This window comes from Mytilus edulis, chromosome 4, assembly GCF_963676685.1.
Source record: "Mytilus edulis chromosome 4, xbMytEdul2.2, whole genome shotgun sequence".
Classification (NCBI taxonomy): domain Eukaryota; kingdom Metazoa; phylum Mollusca; class Bivalvia; order Mytilida; family Mytilidae; genus Mytilus; species Mytilus edulis.
In genome coordinates, this window is record NC_092347.1 from 61,594,850 (window position 1) to 61,617,375 (window position 22,526).

General features: G+C 34.6%; 1 protein-coding gene across 1 annotated transcript in view; it reads right to left on the bottom strand.

Moving 5' to 3' along the window:
- LOC139521950 (mucin-19-like) overlaps window positions 1-22,526 on the bottom strand; it is a 151,518-nt gene that overhangs the window by 89,837 nt on the left and 39,155 nt on the right. The window contains exons 13-33 of the mRNA XM_071315768.1: window positions 21,895-22,380; window positions 21,206-21,294; window positions 19,859-19,972; window positions 18,467-18,547; window positions 17,969-18,199; window positions 17,352-17,517; window positions 16,346-16,464; window positions 14,691-14,876; window positions 14,090-14,340; window positions 13,078-13,301; window positions 10,819-12,588; window positions 10,000-10,141; window positions 6,871-8,594; window positions 6,329-6,520; window positions 5,807-5,941; window positions 4,885-5,151; window positions 4,165-4,521; window positions 3,553-3,732; window positions 3,041-3,157; window positions 2,439-2,591; window positions 540-698 (exon numbers count right to left, since the gene is read on the bottom strand). Coding sequence (XP_071171869.1) covers window positions 540-698; window positions 2,439-2,591; window positions 3,041-3,157; window positions 3,553-3,732; window positions 4,165-4,521; window positions 4,885-5,151; window positions 5,807-5,941; window positions 6,329-6,520; window positions 6,871-8,594; window positions 10,000-10,141; window positions 10,819-12,588; window positions 13,078-13,301; window positions 14,090-14,340; window positions 14,691-14,876; window positions 16,346-16,464; window positions 17,352-17,517; window positions 17,969-18,199; window positions 18,467-18,547; window positions 19,859-19,972; window positions 21,206-21,294; window positions 21,895-22,380 — 7,143 coding nt within the window. The remainder of the gene's footprint in view (window positions 1-539; window positions 699-2,438; window positions 2,592-3,040; window positions 3,158-3,552; window positions 3,733-4,164; window positions 4,522-4,884; window positions 5,152-5,806; window positions 5,942-6,328; window positions 6,521-6,870; window positions 8,595-9,999; window positions 10,142-10,818; window positions 12,589-13,077; window positions 13,302-14,089; window positions 14,341-14,690; window positions 14,877-16,345; window positions 16,465-17,351; window positions 17,518-17,968; window positions 18,200-18,466; window positions 18,548-19,858; window positions 19,973-21,205; window positions 21,295-21,894; window positions 22,381-22,526) is intronic.

Genomic DNA, 22,526 nt, shown 5'->3' on the forward strand with positions numbered 1-22,526 from the left:
AGATTTGTTAAATCCTCTGCTCTACTTACATGATTTATCATTAAATTTCTATTTAGAGATATGGTTGGATAACTTTGGGTGAAAATAGAAAAAATTAATGTGAAAGACTACTTTGTAACTTTTTATGTTGTTGTTGCTAAATAACACATCTTAGGTACATATTTGGTCTCAAGCATACCTTCATGTAAGTCATAGAATTAATCAGTCTTTGAACACTCCTCCTTTAAATTTAAGGTGGCTCGGGACTATTCGACTGCGCATAATTTCACGTATGAATTACAATGCACACGAAAAGTATAAAAATATGTCAACACATCTATTTTCCAATCATTTCATTGAAAAATGGTCCCTTTTACATACCTGTTTAAAAGTAAAATTTTGAGCTTAAATGGTCTGTGACCCCCTATTTTTTTTCCACCAATTTGATTCACTTTCTGTAAAGAATAAAATAACAAAAAATACGGTACTTCTGATAGAAACTTTGAATAGGCCCGAGCCACCTTAATATTGTAAGAGTTGACAAGACCGAGTGTACATACCTGCTACACATTCTTTACATAGTCCTTGACCTGTCTGGTCTTGGTATGTACCAGATGGACAGTCAATCTCTGCATGGCTACCCTCAGGACAGTAGTGTCCGGCAGGACATATTGTTGCTGGTGGATTTTGTATGCTTTGTCCAGTTGGGCAATAATAACCTGAAACAGTCATAAAGTAAGAGTAAATTTCTCTTTTGCACAGAGATAAATAGAACTTAAAACTCAATAAGTTTATAAATGGATCAAGAATGTATTCCAAAAGTTCATTGGACATAAAAAATAAAACTCAATGCAAAATCAGTTTCTAGGAAACAAATCCAATTGAAAATAATTTACTACCAAAAATCTACCAATTAAAAGCTGTTCATTTTTTCATTCATGTGTACTCTTAAGCCTTTCAAGAAAATTATCATGAACCAAGAAAAAGATATTACTGTAAAAGCAGAAATTTTTGTGGAGGATTTAATTTCGTTTAAATCCAACAATGCCCAAAAGAATATATCTACAAAATAAAAAAACAAGAGTGCACACGCTGAAATGTCTCGCCTTCTATACTAATCATTGATATTATGTTGATAGTCTTAAGTATAAATCTAAGCTTTATTACAACTGTCACATAAACTTTACATTAACCAAGATAACTAAACAAAGACCAATGAACCTTGAAAAAGAGGTCCAGGTCAGATGAACCATGCCAGGCAGACAGGTACAGCTAACAATGCTTCTATACAACATATATAGTTGACACATTACTTATAGTTTAAGAAAAATAGACCAAAACACAAAAACTTAACACTGTGCAATGAACCGTGAAAATGAGGTCACGGTTAAATAAAACCTGCTCGACTGACATAAAGATCATAAAATATTTCCATACACCAAATATAGTTGACCTATGGCATATAGCATTAGATAAAAAGACCAAAACTCAAAAACTTAACTTTGACCACTGAACCATGAAAATGAGGTCAAGGTCACATGACATCTGCCCGCTAGACATGTACACTTAACAATCATTCCATACAACAAATATAGTAGACCTATTGCATATGGTATGAGAAAAACAGACCAAAACACAAAAATTTAACTATAACCACTGAACCATGAAAATGAGGTCAAGGTCAGATGACACCTGCCAGTTGGACATGTACACCTTACAGTCCTTCCATACACCGAATATACTAGCCCTATTGCTTATAGTATCTGAGATATGGACTTGACCACCAAAACTTAACCTTGTTCACTGATCCATGAAATGAGGTCGAGGTCAAGTGAAAACTGTCTGACGGGCATGAGGACCTTGCAAGGTACGCACACATCAAATATAGTTATCCTATTACTTATAATAAGAGAGAATTCAACATTACAAAAAATTTGAACTTTTTTTTCAAGTGGTCCCTGAACCATGAAAATGAGGTCAAGGACATTGGACCTGTGACTGACGGAAACTTCGTAACATGAAGCATCTATATACAAAGTATGAAGCATTCAGGTCTTCCAACTTCTAAAATATAAAGCTTTTAAGAAGTGAGCTAACGCCGCCGCCGTAGCCGCCGCCGCTGTAGCCGCCGCCGCCGGATCACTATCCCTATGTCGAGCTTTCTGCAACAAAAGTTGCAGGCTCGACAAAAACCATGAAAATTTAACCTTCATACAATATCACTTCCATTTAATGGAAACCACGCAACTAAATCCCCATGAAATCTTATATATATAGAGACAAAACCACGAAAATTAATGTTTCTACAGTATTCAAAATGTGATCCATAATTCAAACTTCCAAAAAACTTCAATTTGATTGTCTCAGTTTTTAAATTGACAGATACAATATTTTTAAAATAGCAATTAATGGTCCTCTAGAATAATACCATGGGGGTACATTCAATGAAAAAATCTTACCTTCTCCACAGGGACCAGTTGGTGCTGTTAGTCCCTCAGTCTCACAATAATACCCTTGGGTACAGTCGGTACAATCAGTCACCTGGGTATTCCCTGTTTTATTCGAAAATGTTGCTATTGGACATTTGGATGGATTACTTGTAGATCCAATTGCTGAAAAGTAAACAATGATCATTGAATTATATAAAAGATTAAACATCAAGGTCATCATAACATGACCTACAATTATAGACCAGATACTGTAAGACTCTTAATCCCAAATTCTGAGTGCTTAGCTTAGAAGCAGCAAGTACCAATTGTCATGTCTTCATATATAAAGAACCTTTAGTTTTTATTGGAATTGTATTTGTTTCAATTCAAGTAAAGACAAATCATTTTAGGTCTTAAAACTAGACATCAAGGTGTTTACATAGAAAAATAGTTTTAATATATAGACGTTTTTACGAAAATAAAAAGTGACTTGGTAAAAATGTTTTGCATTTGATGTGAGGGATAAATAATACACTCCAGATGTCCTTCATGTCTTTTAAAGCTGTCTTTCATGAGGTTAGGGAGGACACATAAGTCTTTTTTACAGACAAGACAGATGGTATTGTACTTACTGCAGTATCTGCCAGCAGGACAAATGTTACCAGTAACGCCATCTGTGGGATCGTCTCTCTCACTTCCACGTCCACAGTAATAACCAATCCTACAATCACCAGTCACGGCTCCAAGTGCTGTAACATAATTTTGGTATTTGTTACAATAATATTTTGGTTATTCAAGTAATATGAGCTGGTATAATAAGATTCAATTGTATCCAACTTCATGATGTAGTAACCAGTATTTTAGAAACTGATAATTCAAGACCTTTTAAACTCTTTTACAATGTAAGCAAAAATTAAAAAAAATCATATTACTAGGTTAAAAACATTCTATTTTAAATTTACCCCATCAATTTGGGATACTATAACAATTGACCTTTTAGCATTAACCCCATTTCAGCACTAAGAATTGCAGAATAAAATCAAAAAGTGACAGTACAATTTGTTTTGTCATAATTGCATAGGATTTAAGAATTGCTGAAATAATTTATTATCTTAAAAGTTCTTTTTTCTGACAAAGTCCTTACCAGGTGTGGCACAGTATTTGCCCTCCTCACAGAGTGTAGGTTCTAATGATCCCTGGGGGCAATAATACCCTGGTTGACACATTCCTCCAGTGGAGTTACTTGGACACAGACAATCTCCATGGGTAAAGTTGTTATAATCAGTAGGTGTAGCTGACCAGGCTCCAATTACACAAAAATATCCTGTAAAATTAGTAAATAAAGACAGATTAAATTGATTTGCTTAGTAATGTTGATGCTTCAAATTAGTATTCAGATATGCTTCCTATTATCATCCTTTGGTTAAAACATATCATATCATGAGACTGAAAGATATTTTCAAATTCTGATTCTATCCTTCCATTTTGATATTCAGTAAAAGAAAGAAAAATTTCATTGCAATTAAAACAAAATTACGAATTTGAATCTCTATACTGTTAATTTATTATATTTGTGTGATACTACATTTTAAGGATTACTGTACAGATGAAACATGAATCTATGCAAACTTTGGCAAAACAATAAAATCAGTATAAACTAATATACAAATTTGCCCAAGATCCACGAAAATTGGAACCCTCTAAAAATAACTAAATATGCAGTAATTTATTTCAACTACTACAGTAAAATACCCACCAGCATCACACTGTGCAGTAGGGGCAGATAATCCTTGTGTGCCACAGTAAGATCCACCAGTACACTGGGTACAGTCACTCACACTTTGTCCTTGTTGAGAATCTCGGAATGTTCCGGCTGGACATGGGTACTGGTCATGGTATTCTGTACCATCTGGACAATAATGTCCGACAGGACAAGGGAAGTCTTCATAGGTTGTGGTGTTCTCATTACAGAAATAACCTGCTTGACATGTTGTACAATTCCACTGGCCAGTTATGTTATTATATGTTCCTGCTGGACAAGCTAATGGTGTAGATGTTCCTTCTGGACAATAATGACTGACTGGACATGGTCCACCTATCAGAGGTTCATCTCCTGCAACACAACAAAATAAACACATTAAAAAATGTATGAAGAAAACCTTTTAAAAGGTAAAATTGGTTATGTTATAAAAGTCACAAATATTGTGTGCATTTATAAATGAACTTCATAAACAACAAACAAAAAATTGAAACTGCTTGATGCCATTTTAGGTATTGCTACAAACAAGCATTTTGCAAATTTAACATACCGGTAGATAAAAAAATAAATTAGAGTATCTCATTTGTATATAAACATATTACAGGAATTTTATGAAAATCGAATTGCGTACAATTTGATGTGTTTTCAAAAACTTAATAAAATTATACTCTTATTATCTTCATCAGTAATTAACCTATCAAATATATAAGTAATCACCTGTAGGATCAGGTACATTATTTCCTCTGTAACAGTAGAATCCTTGAGCACATGGTGCAGTGGCATCAGTCAGGTTCTCACTGCCACAGTATTGTCCAAGTTTACATGGTATACAATCTGCTAGTTTCTCTGCCCCTTCTGTATCCCTATATGTTGTATTTGGACAAGCAGTAGGGTCCTCAGTACCAGCCAAACAGTATGAACCTGCAGGGCAGGGACCACCAAGACCACTTGTGGTGCCATCTGTTGGATTACTCACATTTACACCTAGAAAAAAGATCAGAGCAATAATTATATACTATTTTATGGCTATATTTCAAAATTTTGCTTTGATCTTTTGTGTGATAATTTTGTATATTAAGCTACTCAACTAAATGCTTTTTCTTATTTGACTATGGTGAGAACAGGACGATGTCCTAAGCCTTTCATTGAAATTGCCTATAGGAAATAGCAATAAACCTATTGTCTATGGTATTTCTACTCAAGGAGTTTCTCGGCTGTATTTCAGCTCAGGTTTATCCTCCTTCATTGCGACTGCTGTCAAGAAACTGCCTCTTATTTTCAAAATAATCTCTATAAATAAACTCATCATAGATACCAGGACTAAATTTTATGTATACACCAGATGCGCATTTCATCTACAAAAGACTCATCAGTGACGCTCGAATCCAAAAAAGTTAAAAAGGCCAAATAAAGTACGAAGTTGAAGAGCATTGAGGACCAAAATTCCTAAAAGTTTTGCCAAATACAGCTAAGGTAATCTATGCCTGAGGTAGAAAAGCCTTAGTATTTCAAAAAATTCAAAGATACATGTATACATATAGTCAGTTATGGTCATTTATTCAATATTTTCAAGACCAATCTTAGTAATAATAAAATTCTATTTTTAACTCTCTTTAAGTATATATCTAATATAACTTACCAGATTTACAGTAAAATCCAGCAGCACATAAACCAACTCCTGTATTATTTAAACTAGGGTCAAAGTCCACTGCAGCTAGTTTATCACAGTAATAACCTCCAGCACATGGTTTACAATCACTTTCTATTCTTGCTCCTAAAACACAAATATAAACATTGTTTTAAATCTCAATTCAGGCACAATTAAAGTCTGAATTTTACATTACATGCAAACAAAATAAGGTAGTTTTGAAAGTGCTTGTACTCATAAAGCTTGATAGTCACAGGAGTGAAACTAAATGTGAAATAAATATCATAGAAGACATTTCAATCAGGCTAATAAGTAACAAAATTATGGATGGCTAAATTGACAGATTTACAAACAGGTGGATGAGCAATGTGATACCAACTATATGTCCCCATTCAAATGCATTGATCGGCCAAAAAAAGGGGGGTTTCAACCCCCGGACCCCCAGACCCCTGGATCCGCCACTGGATTCATCAATGAAGTAATTGCCAGAACCACATGTTACAATATACCTACCTAATATAGGGTTGTATGTTCCTCTTGGACATGGTGACAGGTCAGCTGTTGTATTCCCAGGACAGTAGTAGCCCTTAGAACAGAGTAATGGTTCCATGGCATTTGTACAATAATAGCCAGCTGGACAATCGAAACATTGATCATATCCTGTACGATTCATGAACTGACCATTTGGACATGGTATTGGAGTGCCTGGAATATTGAAATAAAAATCACTTATGATTTTCAATTAATAAACATATTCAGCTGACAAATTCTGCGCAAACATTTTATGAATGAAACTACGAGTTAAGTCAGTTCATGTTGCTCAGTCTTTGATTTTCTGTTTTTATGTGTTAAATGTACTGATGTGTCTGTTTGTTTTTCTTTTTTCAGCCATGGTGTTGTCAGTTTATCTACCTATATATTAATGGAAAATATATTGATTTCAGTAATGGAAAAAATAGAAAATAATTGATAGCTGTCTGCTTAATGTCTAGTGGCAAATATTTCATGCTTATTTCGGACAAGAAAATCAAACATTAAAATTAAAAAATACAGACCTGTTCCATTTGGACAATATGCCCCTTCTGTACAAGGATCCCCAGTAAGTCCACCATCATTTGGTTTGTCTGTGGATGCCCCACCATTACAGTAGTAACCAGGAGAACACCATCCATTTGGTTCCGTCAGCGCTAATCCGTTACAAACTCTACCAGGGTCACAACTTGAGCAGTTATATTCACTCTGTAGTCCAGTGTATCCACTATAAGTACCATTAGGACATGGATGGTGTTGGTACTGGTCAGTATTCTCCGGACAGAAGTACCCAGGTGGACATAAATCACCAAACGATTCTCCAACTGGGATTGTCGTGTTGGATCCACTTGTACAATAATGTCCAGCTACACAAAATACAGTTGGTATGTCTATACCATATATTTCACAAGCGTAACCACCTGTACATGGTGTACAATGTTCTAAAGCATATCGTCCAATATCATTTAAGTAAGTTCCCGGTATACAGGGTGTTGGGTTTTCACTTCCTAGAGGACAATATGAACCTTTAGGACAGATCACTTCATCAATTGTTGCTGTTCCATTACAATAATACCCTTGTGGACATATCAAACATTCACTTGATCTAACAGATGGTTGGTACTGGCCTCGTGGACAAGGCTCTGGTTTGAAGGCTCCATCTTGTGTGTAATATCCAGCTGGTGTTTCATGCTGTGTAGGTGTTCCAGAGCCTCCTGTACAATAATAACCTGCTGAACACTGTTGTGAAGCATCAGTACTACTAGAACCTGCACAGAAAAACCCTGGATCGCAAGGAATACAGTCAAATTCTGTTTTGGCACCTGGACTCTTGCTATATTTACCAACTGCACAAGATGAAGCTGTGGCTGATCCTGGTGGACAATATCCTCCTGCTGGACAAAGTCCACCAGTTAATCCATCTGGTGGTGCTGAAGTATATGCTTTCTCTCTACAATAAAATCCTGCATCACAAACATCTGTTGGTTCAGTCCTTCCTATACCATCACAATAATAACCTCCGGGACATGGTGTACAGTCTGTAGCCCTACGAAGCTTAGTAGAGTTACTGTAAGTACCTAATGGACAAGGCTGAGGGAAAGTACTACCACTGACACAGAAATGTCCAGCAGGACAATCAATCGGTAAAGCCAACCCCTCTCTATCACAATAATATCCTGATATACATTCAGCACAGTCTTGGAAAGATTCTTTTGCTGATCCATTACGATAGAATCCTACTGGACAGGGATATGTTTCTGGAGGTCCAGTTCCTAACGGACAATAGTAGCCACCTGGACAGTCTCCTGCTGGTGTAGAAAGACCCTCTGGTATACAGTACATTCCAGCAGTACACTGTTGACATTCTGAAACTTGTGTCAATCCATACAAGGCATTGAATGTTCCATTTGGACAAGGTACGGGATAGGGATTAACATCACCTCTAGGACAGTAGCTACCTAATCTACATTTATCAAAAACTAAATCTGGTGCTTTATACATTCCAGGTGGACATTCAACTCCGGCTGGACATACTCTGTCGCTCAGCATGTATGATAGACTTGTTGTATTCAGATCACAGTAATAGCCAGCTTCACATGTAGTACACACAGTAGCACCTGAATCAGAGTAATTTCCCTTTTCACAAGGTAATGGATCGATGTTAGCTGTCCCAGGACAATAGCTTCCAGCTGAACATGACCAACACATGGTCAGATTTTCTGCTTTGAACTCCGAATTATAAGTCCCCCTGAAATAAAAACAGACATTTAAATAAACAAATATTTTATATCTGCTTTTGCTGCAAAGTTCATTTATGTTCTACTGTTGTAGTGCAAATATCAACCAGTAAAAATATTGCGGTCTTTTCTGTACATTGGTCAAAATAGTCATTGGTAATGTCCTTTTGACAAATGACAAAATGAACAACAAAAAAAGACTTCTTTGCACCAGAAATAAACACATTTATTCTTAAACCAGTTGTTGGCATGATACGGGGTAACTTATGTTCTTCTCATATATTTTTAGTAAGCTTTTGTTAATTTATGTATCATTGTCATTTTGCTTAGTTTCTTTTGTTACCCATTCTGACATTAGACCCAGACTTCTTTAAACTGAGTTTTACTGTGTGTATTGCTATGTGTTTCTTTATTATACATTGGCTAGAGGTAATGGGGAGGGTTCAGATCTCACAAAACATGATTAACCCTGTCACATTTTTGTGCCTGTCCTAAGTCAGGAGCCTTTGGCCTTTGTTACTCTTGTATGTTTTGGGGTTTAGTGTGACATCCATTTTTACTGAACTAGTGCACAATTTTGTTTCAAGGCCAGATAAGGGCCTCCTCCAGTTGTTGGATTTTCTTGCTGCTTTGAAGACCCATTGGTGGCCTTCTGCTGTTGTTTGTTCTATGGTCAAGTTGTTGTCTCTTTGACACATACCCCATTTCCATACTCAATTTTATCCCTTTTTATTTCATTCAGTATATTTTTTAAATATACATTGTAATAAAGAATCAGGTGATTAAAGATTAAACTGTAGAAGTAGAAACAAAATCAATGATTTGAAATATTGCATCATATTGCATTCATATATTATTCATTAAAATACCAGTCTACTTATTCAACTTAACAATTAATATTTATAGTCTGAAAAACCTTGAAACAATTAGGAAAAGCTTTTATACAAATGTTACTAATTTTAAAATACATTATTTTTTTTTTAGAAAATGCAATAATACAAGAAATTCAGATTCACATTTAAACATTCTAATAAAAATATACATATAAATGGAGAATGAATCACATATATCATTTTTAAAAAGACAATCATTAACAGTAAAAGTAAAAAAAAGAAATTTGTTAAGTAGTAAGCATTCTATATAAGTTTCATATCAAAGAATAGTACAATAATAATACCCAAATTTGACCAGGAGAACCAGTTAAGCAAAGCAATGTTATATTTTTTATTTCTTCATCCAGGTTTTTTAGCTGTCACATTTTCATGGAACATGAGATGATGACACGAGGGTGTTCATTTCCATTTCATTTACACCTATATCTCACATCTGAAAGTGTCATCCCCCTTTCAATTTTTTGAAAACATTTTTTTTGTGTAATAATTTCATATATATATTATCTAAATGACCAGTACTTACGCAGGACAGACCGTAGGTAGCACAGAAGCTTCCGGACAGTAATTACCCTTCCAACAATCCTTACACTGTTCCCAAGCAGTGATTCCTGTTAAATTATTGTATGATCCAGCATGGCAAGGGAAACTATCTCCTTGTGGAGTTCCTTTGAAAAAATAAATACAAAGTTTTTAATGGCAATGTACAAAAACATTCTTTGATGGCTTTTTATGTAAATACCAAGTGATACAATTTTTCTATTCTAGAATAAATAAAAATGTTAAAACACTCATTCAGATTCATTTAACAAAGTAACATAAATTAAAATTATTGTTGTTCAAAGGCTTTAAAATAAACAATACATGATGTTCAATTTATTGTTGTGTTGTTTCTAAGTTGGTTGCTGTCTAACAGATGATATCATAACTCCTAAATTCTTTTTATTTTGGATGAATAATACATTTATCTATTGTTAATGATGTGTTTTTTACTTGTTTACCTATTATGTTTGTGAATATAATGTTATTTTATGAGACTGCAAGTGAGAGGTTTAGCTAGCTATAACAACAGGTTTAATCCACAATTTTCTACCTCAGAAAATGTCTGTACCAAGTCAGGAATATGATAATTGTTGTCCATTCATTTGATGTGTTTGAGCTTTTGATTTTGCCATTTGCTTACAGACATTCCAATTAATATTTTCCTTAGAGTTTGGAATTTTTGTTATTTTACTTAATATAAGCCTTGGCTTCTCTAATTATGACTTTTTGCCATGTGAGTTGCCATCTGCACTTTCAGGAGAACTACTTATAAAATAATGAAGTCATAATTATAATATCTTACCATCAGGACACCAATGACCTTGGAAACAATAACCTGTTGGTGCCTCCGAGCCCTCTAAACAGTACCATCCCCTTGGACATACATAACATTCTTCTACCATTTTCAGATTGGTCAAGTTGGTGTAAGATCCAGCTGGACATGGCCATTGTGTCTGTGAAGCTGTTCCTGCTGGACAATAGTGACCTTTTCCACAGGAAACTGGTGGTTTCTGGATACCTCCAGTTCCAATCAAGCAAGCAAATGTTTCAGGACATGTGTCACACTGAGCCACATCGGTTAAATTCTGGAAGTTAGTAAAGGTTCCTGCAGGACAAGCATACTCTGTTTGATTTACTGCATAATTTCCTCCAGGGCAGTAATATCCAGGACTACATGGATAATTAGGTTCAGTTAGACCATATTTTGTACAAGCTTTACCAGATGTACAGGGAGAGCAGTCACCAACAGCTTGTTTCTCTGTGTAAGGGTTAAAAAACCCAGGATCACATGGAGTTGGAGTGTGGGTTCCTGACTCACAGTAATGACCGGCTGGGCAGCCCTTACAGAATTCTAAACCAGTAGAACCTTCTTCTTCAGTGTATTTTCCTGCAGGACAAGCTATCGGTGCAACAGCAGATCCTTGTGGACAGTAATGACCTCTTGGACAAATATAACCATCTAGGAAAGGATCATCTGTACCTCCTGAGCAGTATCTTCCTGCTGGACACAGAATACATTCAGTTTCTAACACTGCTCCAAGATTGTTGTAGTAATCTCCGGCTGGACATGGATTATTTTTGTAATCACCTGTTGCTGTTGGACAGTAGTGACCCTTAGGACATATCAGGCTGTTAGTCGGTTGACCAGCTGTACCTTCAGGGCAATAATAACCTTGAAGACAATCTTTGCAGTTTGATGCATCAGTGTAACCACGAGCATCACCATATTTACCAGCTGCACAGGGTGTTTCTATTTTGCCATCTGCACAATAATAACCAAGAGAGCACTTGGCTGTAGGAGGATCTTTCTGAGTGGCACCTTCAGGACATGCATAGCCAAGATCACAAGTAGTACATGCTAATGCCAATCCACTGCTGTACTCCCCTTCAGGACAAATAATTGGAGCAATAGCCTTATCATTACACTGGTATCCTGCTGGACATGGTGAACATGAGGCTTGGGCTCCTAAACTGTAGTATCCATCTGCACATGCTGTACCAGGTAAAATGATAACTGCACACTCCTCCCCTGCTGGGCATGGTGTACATACAATGGCTTTAGCTTCTGCATAATACCCTGGCTCACATAAAATTTTGTAGTCGTCATATATATTTGGACATGCATAGCCAGCTGGACAGTCTTCACAAGTTTGAAGTCCACCTGGACTGAATTCACCTGGATCACAGGCTGTCTCTGTGGCTGCACTTTGAGATGGACATTCATTTCCTGCTGGACATATAGTACAAACGGTTTGACCTGCAATAGCATAGGTTCCTGCAGTACAAGTAATGGCTGTTGCAGAGTCTGTGAACGGACATGCTGTGCCGGCAGTACACTCTGTACAAGCTACTTGATTTCCTACTGAATAAAATCCTGGTAAACATGGATTGTTTTGAGAACCATCTGTATTTGGACATTCCCATCCTGCTGGACACACAGTACAACTGGATGATCCTTCAAATGCATATTCACCAGTAGCACATGTAGCTGCAGAATTTGTTGTTGTAACAGGACATTCACTTCCTGCTGGACATGGGGTACAGTCTGTCTGAGATCCAGTGGAATAAGTTCCTAAAATATAACACAATAGAATAAATGATAATTGACTACCATATCAGTCTGTCTGATATATTCAGTAAAAAGTTCCAAAACTTAAATCCCATGAAATTGTTTCATTTAGTTTTATTTTCGTGGTATGAGGAAAACTGAGCTTTTCGTGGATATTTAATTTCGTGGTTTTGGCAAAGTCCACAATCATTCCTTTAGAAAATTTGTAATTCGTTGAACATTTAAATTCATGGTTCGCCAGTACCTACGAAATCCATGAAAATTGGTATCCAACGAATATTAATGAATCCACAGTAATCCTTCATTTCTAGCTTATTTTAATTGTAAAACAACTAACAGTTTTATTTCTATTTCGTATATCTAATAAAATTCATGTAAGATATTTCAAATCGTTTCTTTTCTAGATTTTTTTTGCCTAACTTTTGCAAATTTACCTCATACCCATCACAAATTTTTACTACCATAGATGTAAAAAAAATATACAATAATTACCTAATGGGCAATCATATTTGCCACTATCTGATGTAGTTGATGGGCAAGCTTTGCCTGTATCACAAGTTGTACATGATGTTGCCAGTCCGTTAGAGAATGTTCCTGAAGCACAGACCACTGGAGCAGCATTATTGGTAGCACAGGAGTAGCCTGCTGGACAAGGTTTACATGCTGTAGCTTTGGCCAAACTGTAATATCCTGTTGTACAGGTTCCAGTAACAGCACTAAAGGAAAAGAAAATTATTTCATTTGACAATTCAACTTCATATGACAATTAATTATAAGATAAATCCTTAAAAAAAATATTAATATCTCTTCCTTTTAAAGCAGCAAACAGAATATCATAGTTTCTTAACTTCTTGGTTATGAAAATTTTATTAGTTTGATCACTTAAGATTATTCTGTTCCAATGACAAATATAATACGTTCTCATATCTCTTTCAGTGAAATTGGTGGCTGATGGGTCTAGTTAATTTATCTACAGTTTTCCTAGCCTGTCATTACTGAGGTTGTGAGTCAGAGTTCGAACCCAAAATGTGACAAATGATTTTCACTCAAATCTTAATTAACTAGTATTGCCAGTTTTCCTCCAGAATGTCTGTTGTTCTCTCTGTGCAGACTTAATTCTTACAACAATGAAAACTGACCACCATGATATAGCCAATAGTGCTAATTAAACACCACTAATTAATCCATCATCAATCAATCAATTTCACTTGCAAGGATGTCCTACCCGTAATTTTTATTTTTCCATATCAGGTCAAAGAAATTACATAAGAAATATGCAAAGTATATAGGTTTAGTCAGATCTACTGTAAATTAAGAAATTATTGCGTCAATTTACTATTGGGATTTTGTCATTTTAGACTAAAATTTATTTAATTTTTTGCAATATTCAGAAAAATTCTGAGGTTTTAATTATTGTGATTATAACCCTGTCGAATAATCAAAACATAGCAATAATTTCTCAATTTACAGTATTTCCTTAATAACACATGTGACCGTTACTTACGAGGTACTTGTACAGTATGATCCAGCTGGACAATCGGTACATGATGTTTGACTGCCTACTCCACCTGTGTGTGTTCCAGACGGACATTTGATTGGACCAACAGATGGAAATGGACAAAAAGATCCAATAGGACAGGTTGTGCAATCATCATCCCCTGCCAGACTGTAGGAACCAGTAGCACATGAAGCCAGTGTATCTAAATTTCTATCACATTCCTTACCAGAGGGACACTGAATACATGTGGCTTGACCCTGGAAAAATATATCAAATCATTTATTACCATGGAAAACATTGATTCATCAAAAACTGAAACTGAATGATTTGATTGTGACTCTGACTGAAAAATTTGAGGTCATATACCCGGTATCTTTCAAGCCTGTATCTAAAACTTGCTAAAGAAGGATTCTAATTCATTTCAGTATTTCATATTAACCATAGTATATTTTATTTCATTTCAGTTATCATTGATTTCAACAAAACATCCTGTAATTTCAGATCGATTACATTTAGGTCTGCTTAAATTATATAGTTTTACACTGTAACTAAGTAAAAATAACAGTAATTTTTCAAGCTTTTATATTTTAACCCTTTAATGACTTACTGAAGGACTATAATATCCAGTTCCACAATTGACTGGTGCTTCAGCAGGATCATTGCAAGACTGACCAGTAGGACAAGGTAAACAGGCAGCCAGACCTACTGTTGAATAGGTACCAGTAGCACAGGGAACTGGTAGGTCATTAGCAGCACAATAAAAACCAGCTGAACATGCTTGACATGAAATTGTCTAAAAAATAAAGTTGTATGATTATTAGTAAATATGTGGTAGAGAGGAAAATGAGATAACTTTATAACCATTTCCCTTAATCTTTATTATTGTCTTTTCAACCAATAAAATATTAAGATTCTACTCTTTAAACCAAAATATGGTTAAGATATTGTATTCTCTAATTTTTGTGCTATTTTCACATTTCCTGACTGGTGTGAGAAAAATATTTCTCCTCACTAGTGAAAAATCTGTTCTCGGCAAATGATTAGTCGAAATTTGATTATGACGTCTAAATGTTTGTTTTTTTTTTGAATTTTCCTATTGTGACGTCATGAAAAAAGGCGACCATGCCTGATGATGTCGCATATAAAGAACACAAGTTTCTGAAAATCTTTGAAAAAGATGGATAAAATCATTAGAGAAACAGATTCCTACACAATAACTCGTGTATTACGATATTTCTTCACTCTCGACAGTTAAATTTTAGTTATTTAAAGAGCTCAGCAAGCCTCACGCTTTAAATAAATAAAATTTAACGGTCTCAAGTGGAGAAATAATGTAATACACTTGTTGCAGTGTAGGAATCTATATTTTAGTATTTTTTGGTGCCATCAAATATGCAACTGGTAGAAGAGAAATATTTGGAATTCTATTTTAGTTTTAAAAAAAATCAATGGTCACAGTTTTTCCATCACTAAAAATTATATTACGTCTTTAGATTTAAAGTTTCCAATTATAAAAAAAAAACCATTTATGAATAGAATAAGATAACTTATTTTGATTTAAAGAGGCTCAATCAAGGGTATAAAAATTTCAGAAAAAAATTAAACATTTGTTTTTCATTACAAATTTTATTTATTACCTTTTGTAGTTGTTACTTTATCATATGGTACAAAAAAACATTCAAAACAATTAATTCGTGTTGGCCCCAGATGACTTATAAAATGTAAACATTCATCAAATTATTTCCCTTTGGTGGAAAAGTGCCATTTTTTGGCTTTAAAATTGAAATATCTCTTTTAACTCATCGGTGACCTATATTTTTAATATAATTTCGATATATGCTGTACTTAAACTAAATTATTGTAAAATTTGAGCGATTTTTGTAATAAATTTCTTTTTTTATTTCGATATTACCGTTATTTCTCCTATAAGTTTAACAGAAAAAAACCACTTTATCAAAGATGTATGCCTCTTTCGAAGGCAGATTGTGAGCACAAATGAACGGTGACCCCATTTTTTTATTTAATTTTTCTATTAACTATAAGATAAACTTCATTTAGAGAAAAATATAGAGAAATCCTATATAAATGATTTAGACCCGCGAACCCCCTTAATCAGTTGTCTTACTCTTTACTTTGCTTTATAAATTCAGTATTAGCAACTCTTTACTTTGCTTTATAAATTCAGTATTAGCAACTCTTTACTTTGCTTTATAAATTCAGTATTAGCACAAGTATAATTACAGTAGAATCATTGCAACTTACAATTCCTTCTGCACTGTATTGTCCGGTAGAACATGCTTGTGGAGACAATGCTGGATCGTTACAGTAATTTCCTTGTGTACATAGAGAACAGGCTGCTGCCTTGGTTCCACTGTATAGTCCTGTAAAATTTAAAGGTTGTTATAATTCATTTATCAATAAGCAATTCAATATTCCTACTTAAAACATGCTTTTCCTAAAAGTCATTTGGGCAGAATGTTTTCTAAAAGAATGATCAAGTCTAAAGTGATTTGGCTCTTGGTGTCTTTTTTTACTAATTGACTATTGATTGGCTTTCAGTAAAAAAATAAATTTGGAATCTGTTCCCCAACTCATCATGTACAATAATTGAATATATTTATTTCTCTTATTCTATGGAAATTTAGCCCTTTCTGAACCCATTGTATAAAAAATTTAATCAACCTGTGGTTTCCGTTGATCTCAGAAGATGATTGGGTGAATTTAAGGGTCATAACCTTTATCAGCACACTGGATGTATCAAAATATGCCAACAGGTGTTAATGAAATTGACAACCTCAGGGAATGGGGAAGGCACTCGAAAGGGATATTCATTTAACAAAAAATGAAATTTTTTTTTTAATCATTAGAGAAACAGATTCTTACATTACTACTCGTGGATTATTGGAATATCCAATCTCAATAGTTAAATTATAAATGATTACAGCCAAGGCTTGGACTTAAAAATTGATAATTTAACTATCTTGATTGGATAAATCCGATAATCCACTGGATCCAATGTAAAAATCTATATGTATATATCATACATATTTTTTATGTCTTGAGAACTTATAATATATCAATTGAATAAAAGATTATAAAGATGTTCAACTGTGATGATTTTCAATAACTGTACCATGCCGATCTTGATAAATCATGAATAATTATAATGAAATCCCACCTATACATCTTGGAAATTAAATACAGAATAAATTTTTTCTGTATATCATTTCATTAATTTTTGTTATCTTTTTATTTACTTGATGCATACCTGTTGCACAATTGAGACAGGTTGAAGTTCCCAGTGGACTGTAGGTACCAGCAGAACAGTCAGCTGGTGTTGACAGGTAGCTTGATCCATCGAAACATTCCTGACCAGCAGGACATTGAGAACAGGATGCAGACGCTGATCCACTGTAGTAACCATCTGGACAAAGCTTTAAAATTAAATAACTTCTATTGCATCAATGAGTCATAATGGTTTAACAGACTAATTAAAAAGCATGCTATGGTAAATCTCTGGTCATCATAGTTAAATAAATTCCGACCTTGTCTGATATAAGAGTATTAGAAGTTACAATATGGTAGTGACCCTTGTCTCTCACTGAAGACTAGGAGCCACCCGTCAGACCTGTGCAGGCTACCCAGAGTCTCTTGACAATTGAGGTCGGCAAACTATACACTAGGGAAAAAAAAATTGAGACTATATGGGGATCATTAGTTGCTTACTTTTGAAAAATTATTTTGTTCGGTTGATGTCTAAATGATGGTCATTCCAAATCTCCTGTTTAACATTCAGGGACAAATTACCAACGTGAATAGTATATAAAATACATATCTCCTAAAAGAAATAACAATTACTTAGTAAGTCTAACTGTGTGTACTTACAGTACATGCGATCTCTCCTAACAAACTGTAATAACCAGCATTACAGTTGGTAGGACTCGTAGGTGGACTGTCTGTACATTCCTGTCCTGAAGGGCAGTCTTTACATGATGTTTGTCCTGTCTGATCTTGGTATGAGCCACTAGGACACTCAATTCTTCCTGATGAAGGTGAAGGACAATAGTATCCTGCTGTACATGTTGTACAAGTGCTGCCAGCTACATATTCACCAGTCTGTGAAAAAAAGAATGTAATTTTTTTGTCATTAGTATGAATGATGACTGAATTTTTAAGATATTGATAACATTTTGGTCTTTTAACTTTTATTTTGATTTAATTTTTTGATGTTGAAAATTAATGTTACTAAGTAAATAATTTTCTTGAAAATCATTGAAAATTTGAAAATTCAGGATAATTTTGCTGGAGCATATTATATACATAACAAGGTTCCTACTAAGAAAAGGCTTCAAAATTCTAGGGTAAATGTATGTGTTTACTTACATTACAAGTCGTCAATGCTCCTCCAGTACATACACTTCCAGCAGGACAAGATTGGCAGGCTGTAGATCCTGCTGATGAATACTACAATACAAAATATATATCTTTTCAATTTTCTAGGAAACTGGTCTTTTTTAAACTGATATAATGGCGGAATTTCATACTAATTACACATTAACTCCTCAAGTAAGTTAAAGTGCTTGTATTTAAAATGGGCTTTACTTAATGACCATTTGTTAGTTTCTTAACAATCAACAGACAACATACTTATTTAAAGCTGTTTACAAAACACTGTCATCACTTATGTCACAATTTTCAAGGGACATAACTCTAAATCAGAAGTGGCTGCACGTGTGTAAATGTAATCATGCTTCTACCTGTATATAATAATTCTTACAGTGCATTTCATTGAGTGTGTAGAAGGTAATATCTTTGGTTAGCTTGCTTGTTAGCTGAACCATGAAGTCATTGTTAGGTAAGGTAAACTACCCCACTTCAAGAATAGACTAGTCCGACAGAAAGCCAATCTGTCTGTAGGACCATGCTACTTCAAAAGGAGGGTAGTATACCTGACCTAATAATGACTTCACGGTTCAGCTAAAAAGCAAGCTAACCAAAGATATTACCTTTGGCTACACACTCAATGAAATATATGTAAATCAGTTTATATCTTTGAAAACTTTTAAGTTACCTTCTGGGTGTAATTCATTCTAAATAGAAAAGCATTATTAAACTGATTTCTCACCTAATTTTTATATAAGCATTCATCTTGTATAGGATGTAGTTCAAGATTAAATGTTATTACTAACCTCTCCTGATGCACCTGCTGTACACATAGTACAAGTTATAGCTCCTGGCGAGTCTGGGTAAACGGATATTAAATGTTATTACTAACCTCTCCTGATGCACAAGCCACTGGTGAAAAGGCTGGATCAAAACATTGTGAACCTGCTGTACATATGGTACAAGTTATAGCTCCTGGCGAGTCTGGGTAAACGGATATTAAATGTTATCACTAACCTCTCCTGATGCACAGGCCACTGGTGAAAAGGCTAGATCAAAACATTGTGAACCTGCTGTACACATGGTACAAGTTATAGCTCCTGCTGAGTCTGAGTAAACAGATATTAAATGTTATTACTAACCTCTCCTGATGCACAGGCCACTGGTGAAACGGCTGGATCAGAACATTGTGAACCTGCTGTACATATGGTACAAGTTATAGCTCCTGGTAAGTCTGAGTAAACGGATATTAAATATTATTACTAACCTCTCCTGATGCACAGGCCACTGGTGAAACTGCTGGATCAAAACATTGTGAACCTGCTGTACATATGGTACAAGTTATAGCTCCTGGAGAGTCTGAGTAAACGGATATAAAATGTTATTACTAACCTCTCCTGATGCACAGGCCACTGGTGAAACAGCTGGATCAGAACATTGTGAACCTGCTGTACATATGGTACAAGTTATAGCTCCTGGGGAGTCTGAGTAATATCCTGATGGACACTAAAATATCAAATATAACAAATATAGTGTCAAAACTAAATATAACTTTATCAGACGGTTGCAAAAACAAATCCTCAACATAAAACAAAACAGTACAGAGTCAGGCTGTAATAATCTTGTTACTAATTATTTGTTTGTGTATATGTCTGTTAATTGTTTAAATGAGTCAGGGGTTGATGGTTGATATGATCTGATGTACTGTCTAGTATTTTTTGTGATTCCTGTTATCAATTTTAAGGATTATTGACTGTACTAGTTGATAACTCCTTACGCTTAATACTTATAATACAACCAAGGAAAAGTTAGGAAAATGACAAATGTGACATAAGATATAATTAGTGCTGTTTTTACTGTTCTTCATCTTGAAAGTCTTCAGTGATGATATTTTTAAAGTCATATTATAATACAATTAAATTTGCAGAAAAATCAGAGATGGATTCAAATCTGGTACATACAATTAATAGAAAATTTCATATTCATAAATTACTTAGTTTCTTGTTCTTGACATTAGTTTTAGATTTTTACAATTTCACATAATGATTCAATAAATTATAAGACATGTCATCTATCAGAAGAGTCATAATATTGATAATTCATATGTTATATATAGGTTTTATACTGCAATCAGCTATTTTACTATACAGATAAAGCTATACAGATAAAGCTATACGTATAAACGTAAGCTTTATACGTCAATGACCTCAACTAACTTTTAAGCCCAGCCTACTTACCGGAACTACTGTATTTCATCAACAACGTCACATCACAACCATGACAACGTGTAGTAACAATGGTCAAACTTTTATGAATTTAAACTTGTTATGTCTTCAAATTGGTAATTTATATACCATGTTTATTAAATGTTATTAATTAAGTTCATTTTCCCTGTTTAATTCATTAAAATGTCAATGTCTTACCACCTGGACTACGGTCATAGGGAAATACCCCAAAATGGTACATGTACCACAAGAGGGAAATTCCAAACACTTTTTTTATCAATATTTGTTACATATTTTTTTTATTTTTTTTATTTTTTTTATCGATTTCAGTATAAAAACAATATACATATAGTGTCTTGAAATATGAAATTTATTTGTATTCGGCACGAAACAGTGGAAATGCTCGGTAGAAACTCGTATTTCCCCTGTTTCTAAGCCTCATACAAATAAATTTCATATTTCAAGACACTATACGTATATTGTCTAATTATAGATAATAAATAAATCAACTTACATTTTTACAGGTATCCATTCCTCGGACATTTTGGTACGTTCCGGCACTGCATGGTGTGTGAGTCGTTGTTGCATCATTACACATACTTCCTGTGAAGAAAATTAGTTAGTTAGTGACAGTTTCATTCAGAGATCTAATGCAAAGATCATAAAAATATTTCATTTTTGATCTAAGTTGTTGATCTACTTATTTGAAACAATCTTTTCCCTCTAAGCACAAATCAATCTCAGCATCAAATATTTTTATTTTTGAATTTCTTTTCATGCAGCATAAATAATGTGAATTCATTATTATTCTTGGAAAAATTCTAGTCTAGTATTTGTGAAATTCATGGGCATAGTTGAACCCCAAATTTCAGACTTCAACGGTACAAATTACAAAATTTTTATAGGCTTCTGCACAGAATCTGTTGAAACCATAACATTAAGCATCCAAGAAAATACAGTTTTCCTCAATCCACTAACATTGGTACGTTAATATGAACATAAAACAATCCAAAGTAATATAGACTGAGAAAATTCATGCAATAAATAATTCATAATTTTTATTTTACCGATACACTAAATTGATCTTCAATGTACAGTACGGTACAACTTCTGAAAACCTTTAAAATCATATACCTTCCTTCGTAAACTTCTGAAAAAAAAAAATATTTAGGGACAATGTACAGTTTCAAGTCATAAATATACCTTGAGGACATTGAGTACAAGTTTCCTGTCCAGTAGCGGTCTGATAGTATCCTGTTGGACATGCTGTGGCTACTATCATTCCGTCTGTGGGACATTTATGTCCAGCCTCACATGATATACAGCCTGTGGATCCAGCTGGAGCATAACTTCCTTTTGTACACTGCACAGGTGTTGTGGCCGTTGTTGCACATTTACTTCCGGCAGGACATATTGTACAGCTAGCCGATCCAGCGGTGCTGTACTCTCCTGAGCTACAAGTGGAACATGAAGAAGCCTGTGCAGCTGCATACTGCCCTGCTGTACATTGGGTAGGTGTACTCGTGGTTGTTGTTGTACAAGCAAATCCTGCTGGACAATCCCGACAGGTGGTTTCCCCAGCAACACTGTATTTCCCGGTGCCACATGGTGTCTCTGCTGTAGCGGTACATGAGTTTCCTGCTGTACATTGGGTACAGGAACTACTTCCAGGTGAAGAACTGTAATATCCTGTAATGAGAAGATATAAACACTGAAATTCACAACAAATAAGTTTCACCATCTTCAAGACAAAGGGTCATTTCAAATCATGAATATGACAGTTGTAATCCATTCTTTTAATATGTTTGAGCTTTTAGTTTTGCCATTTGTTAAGG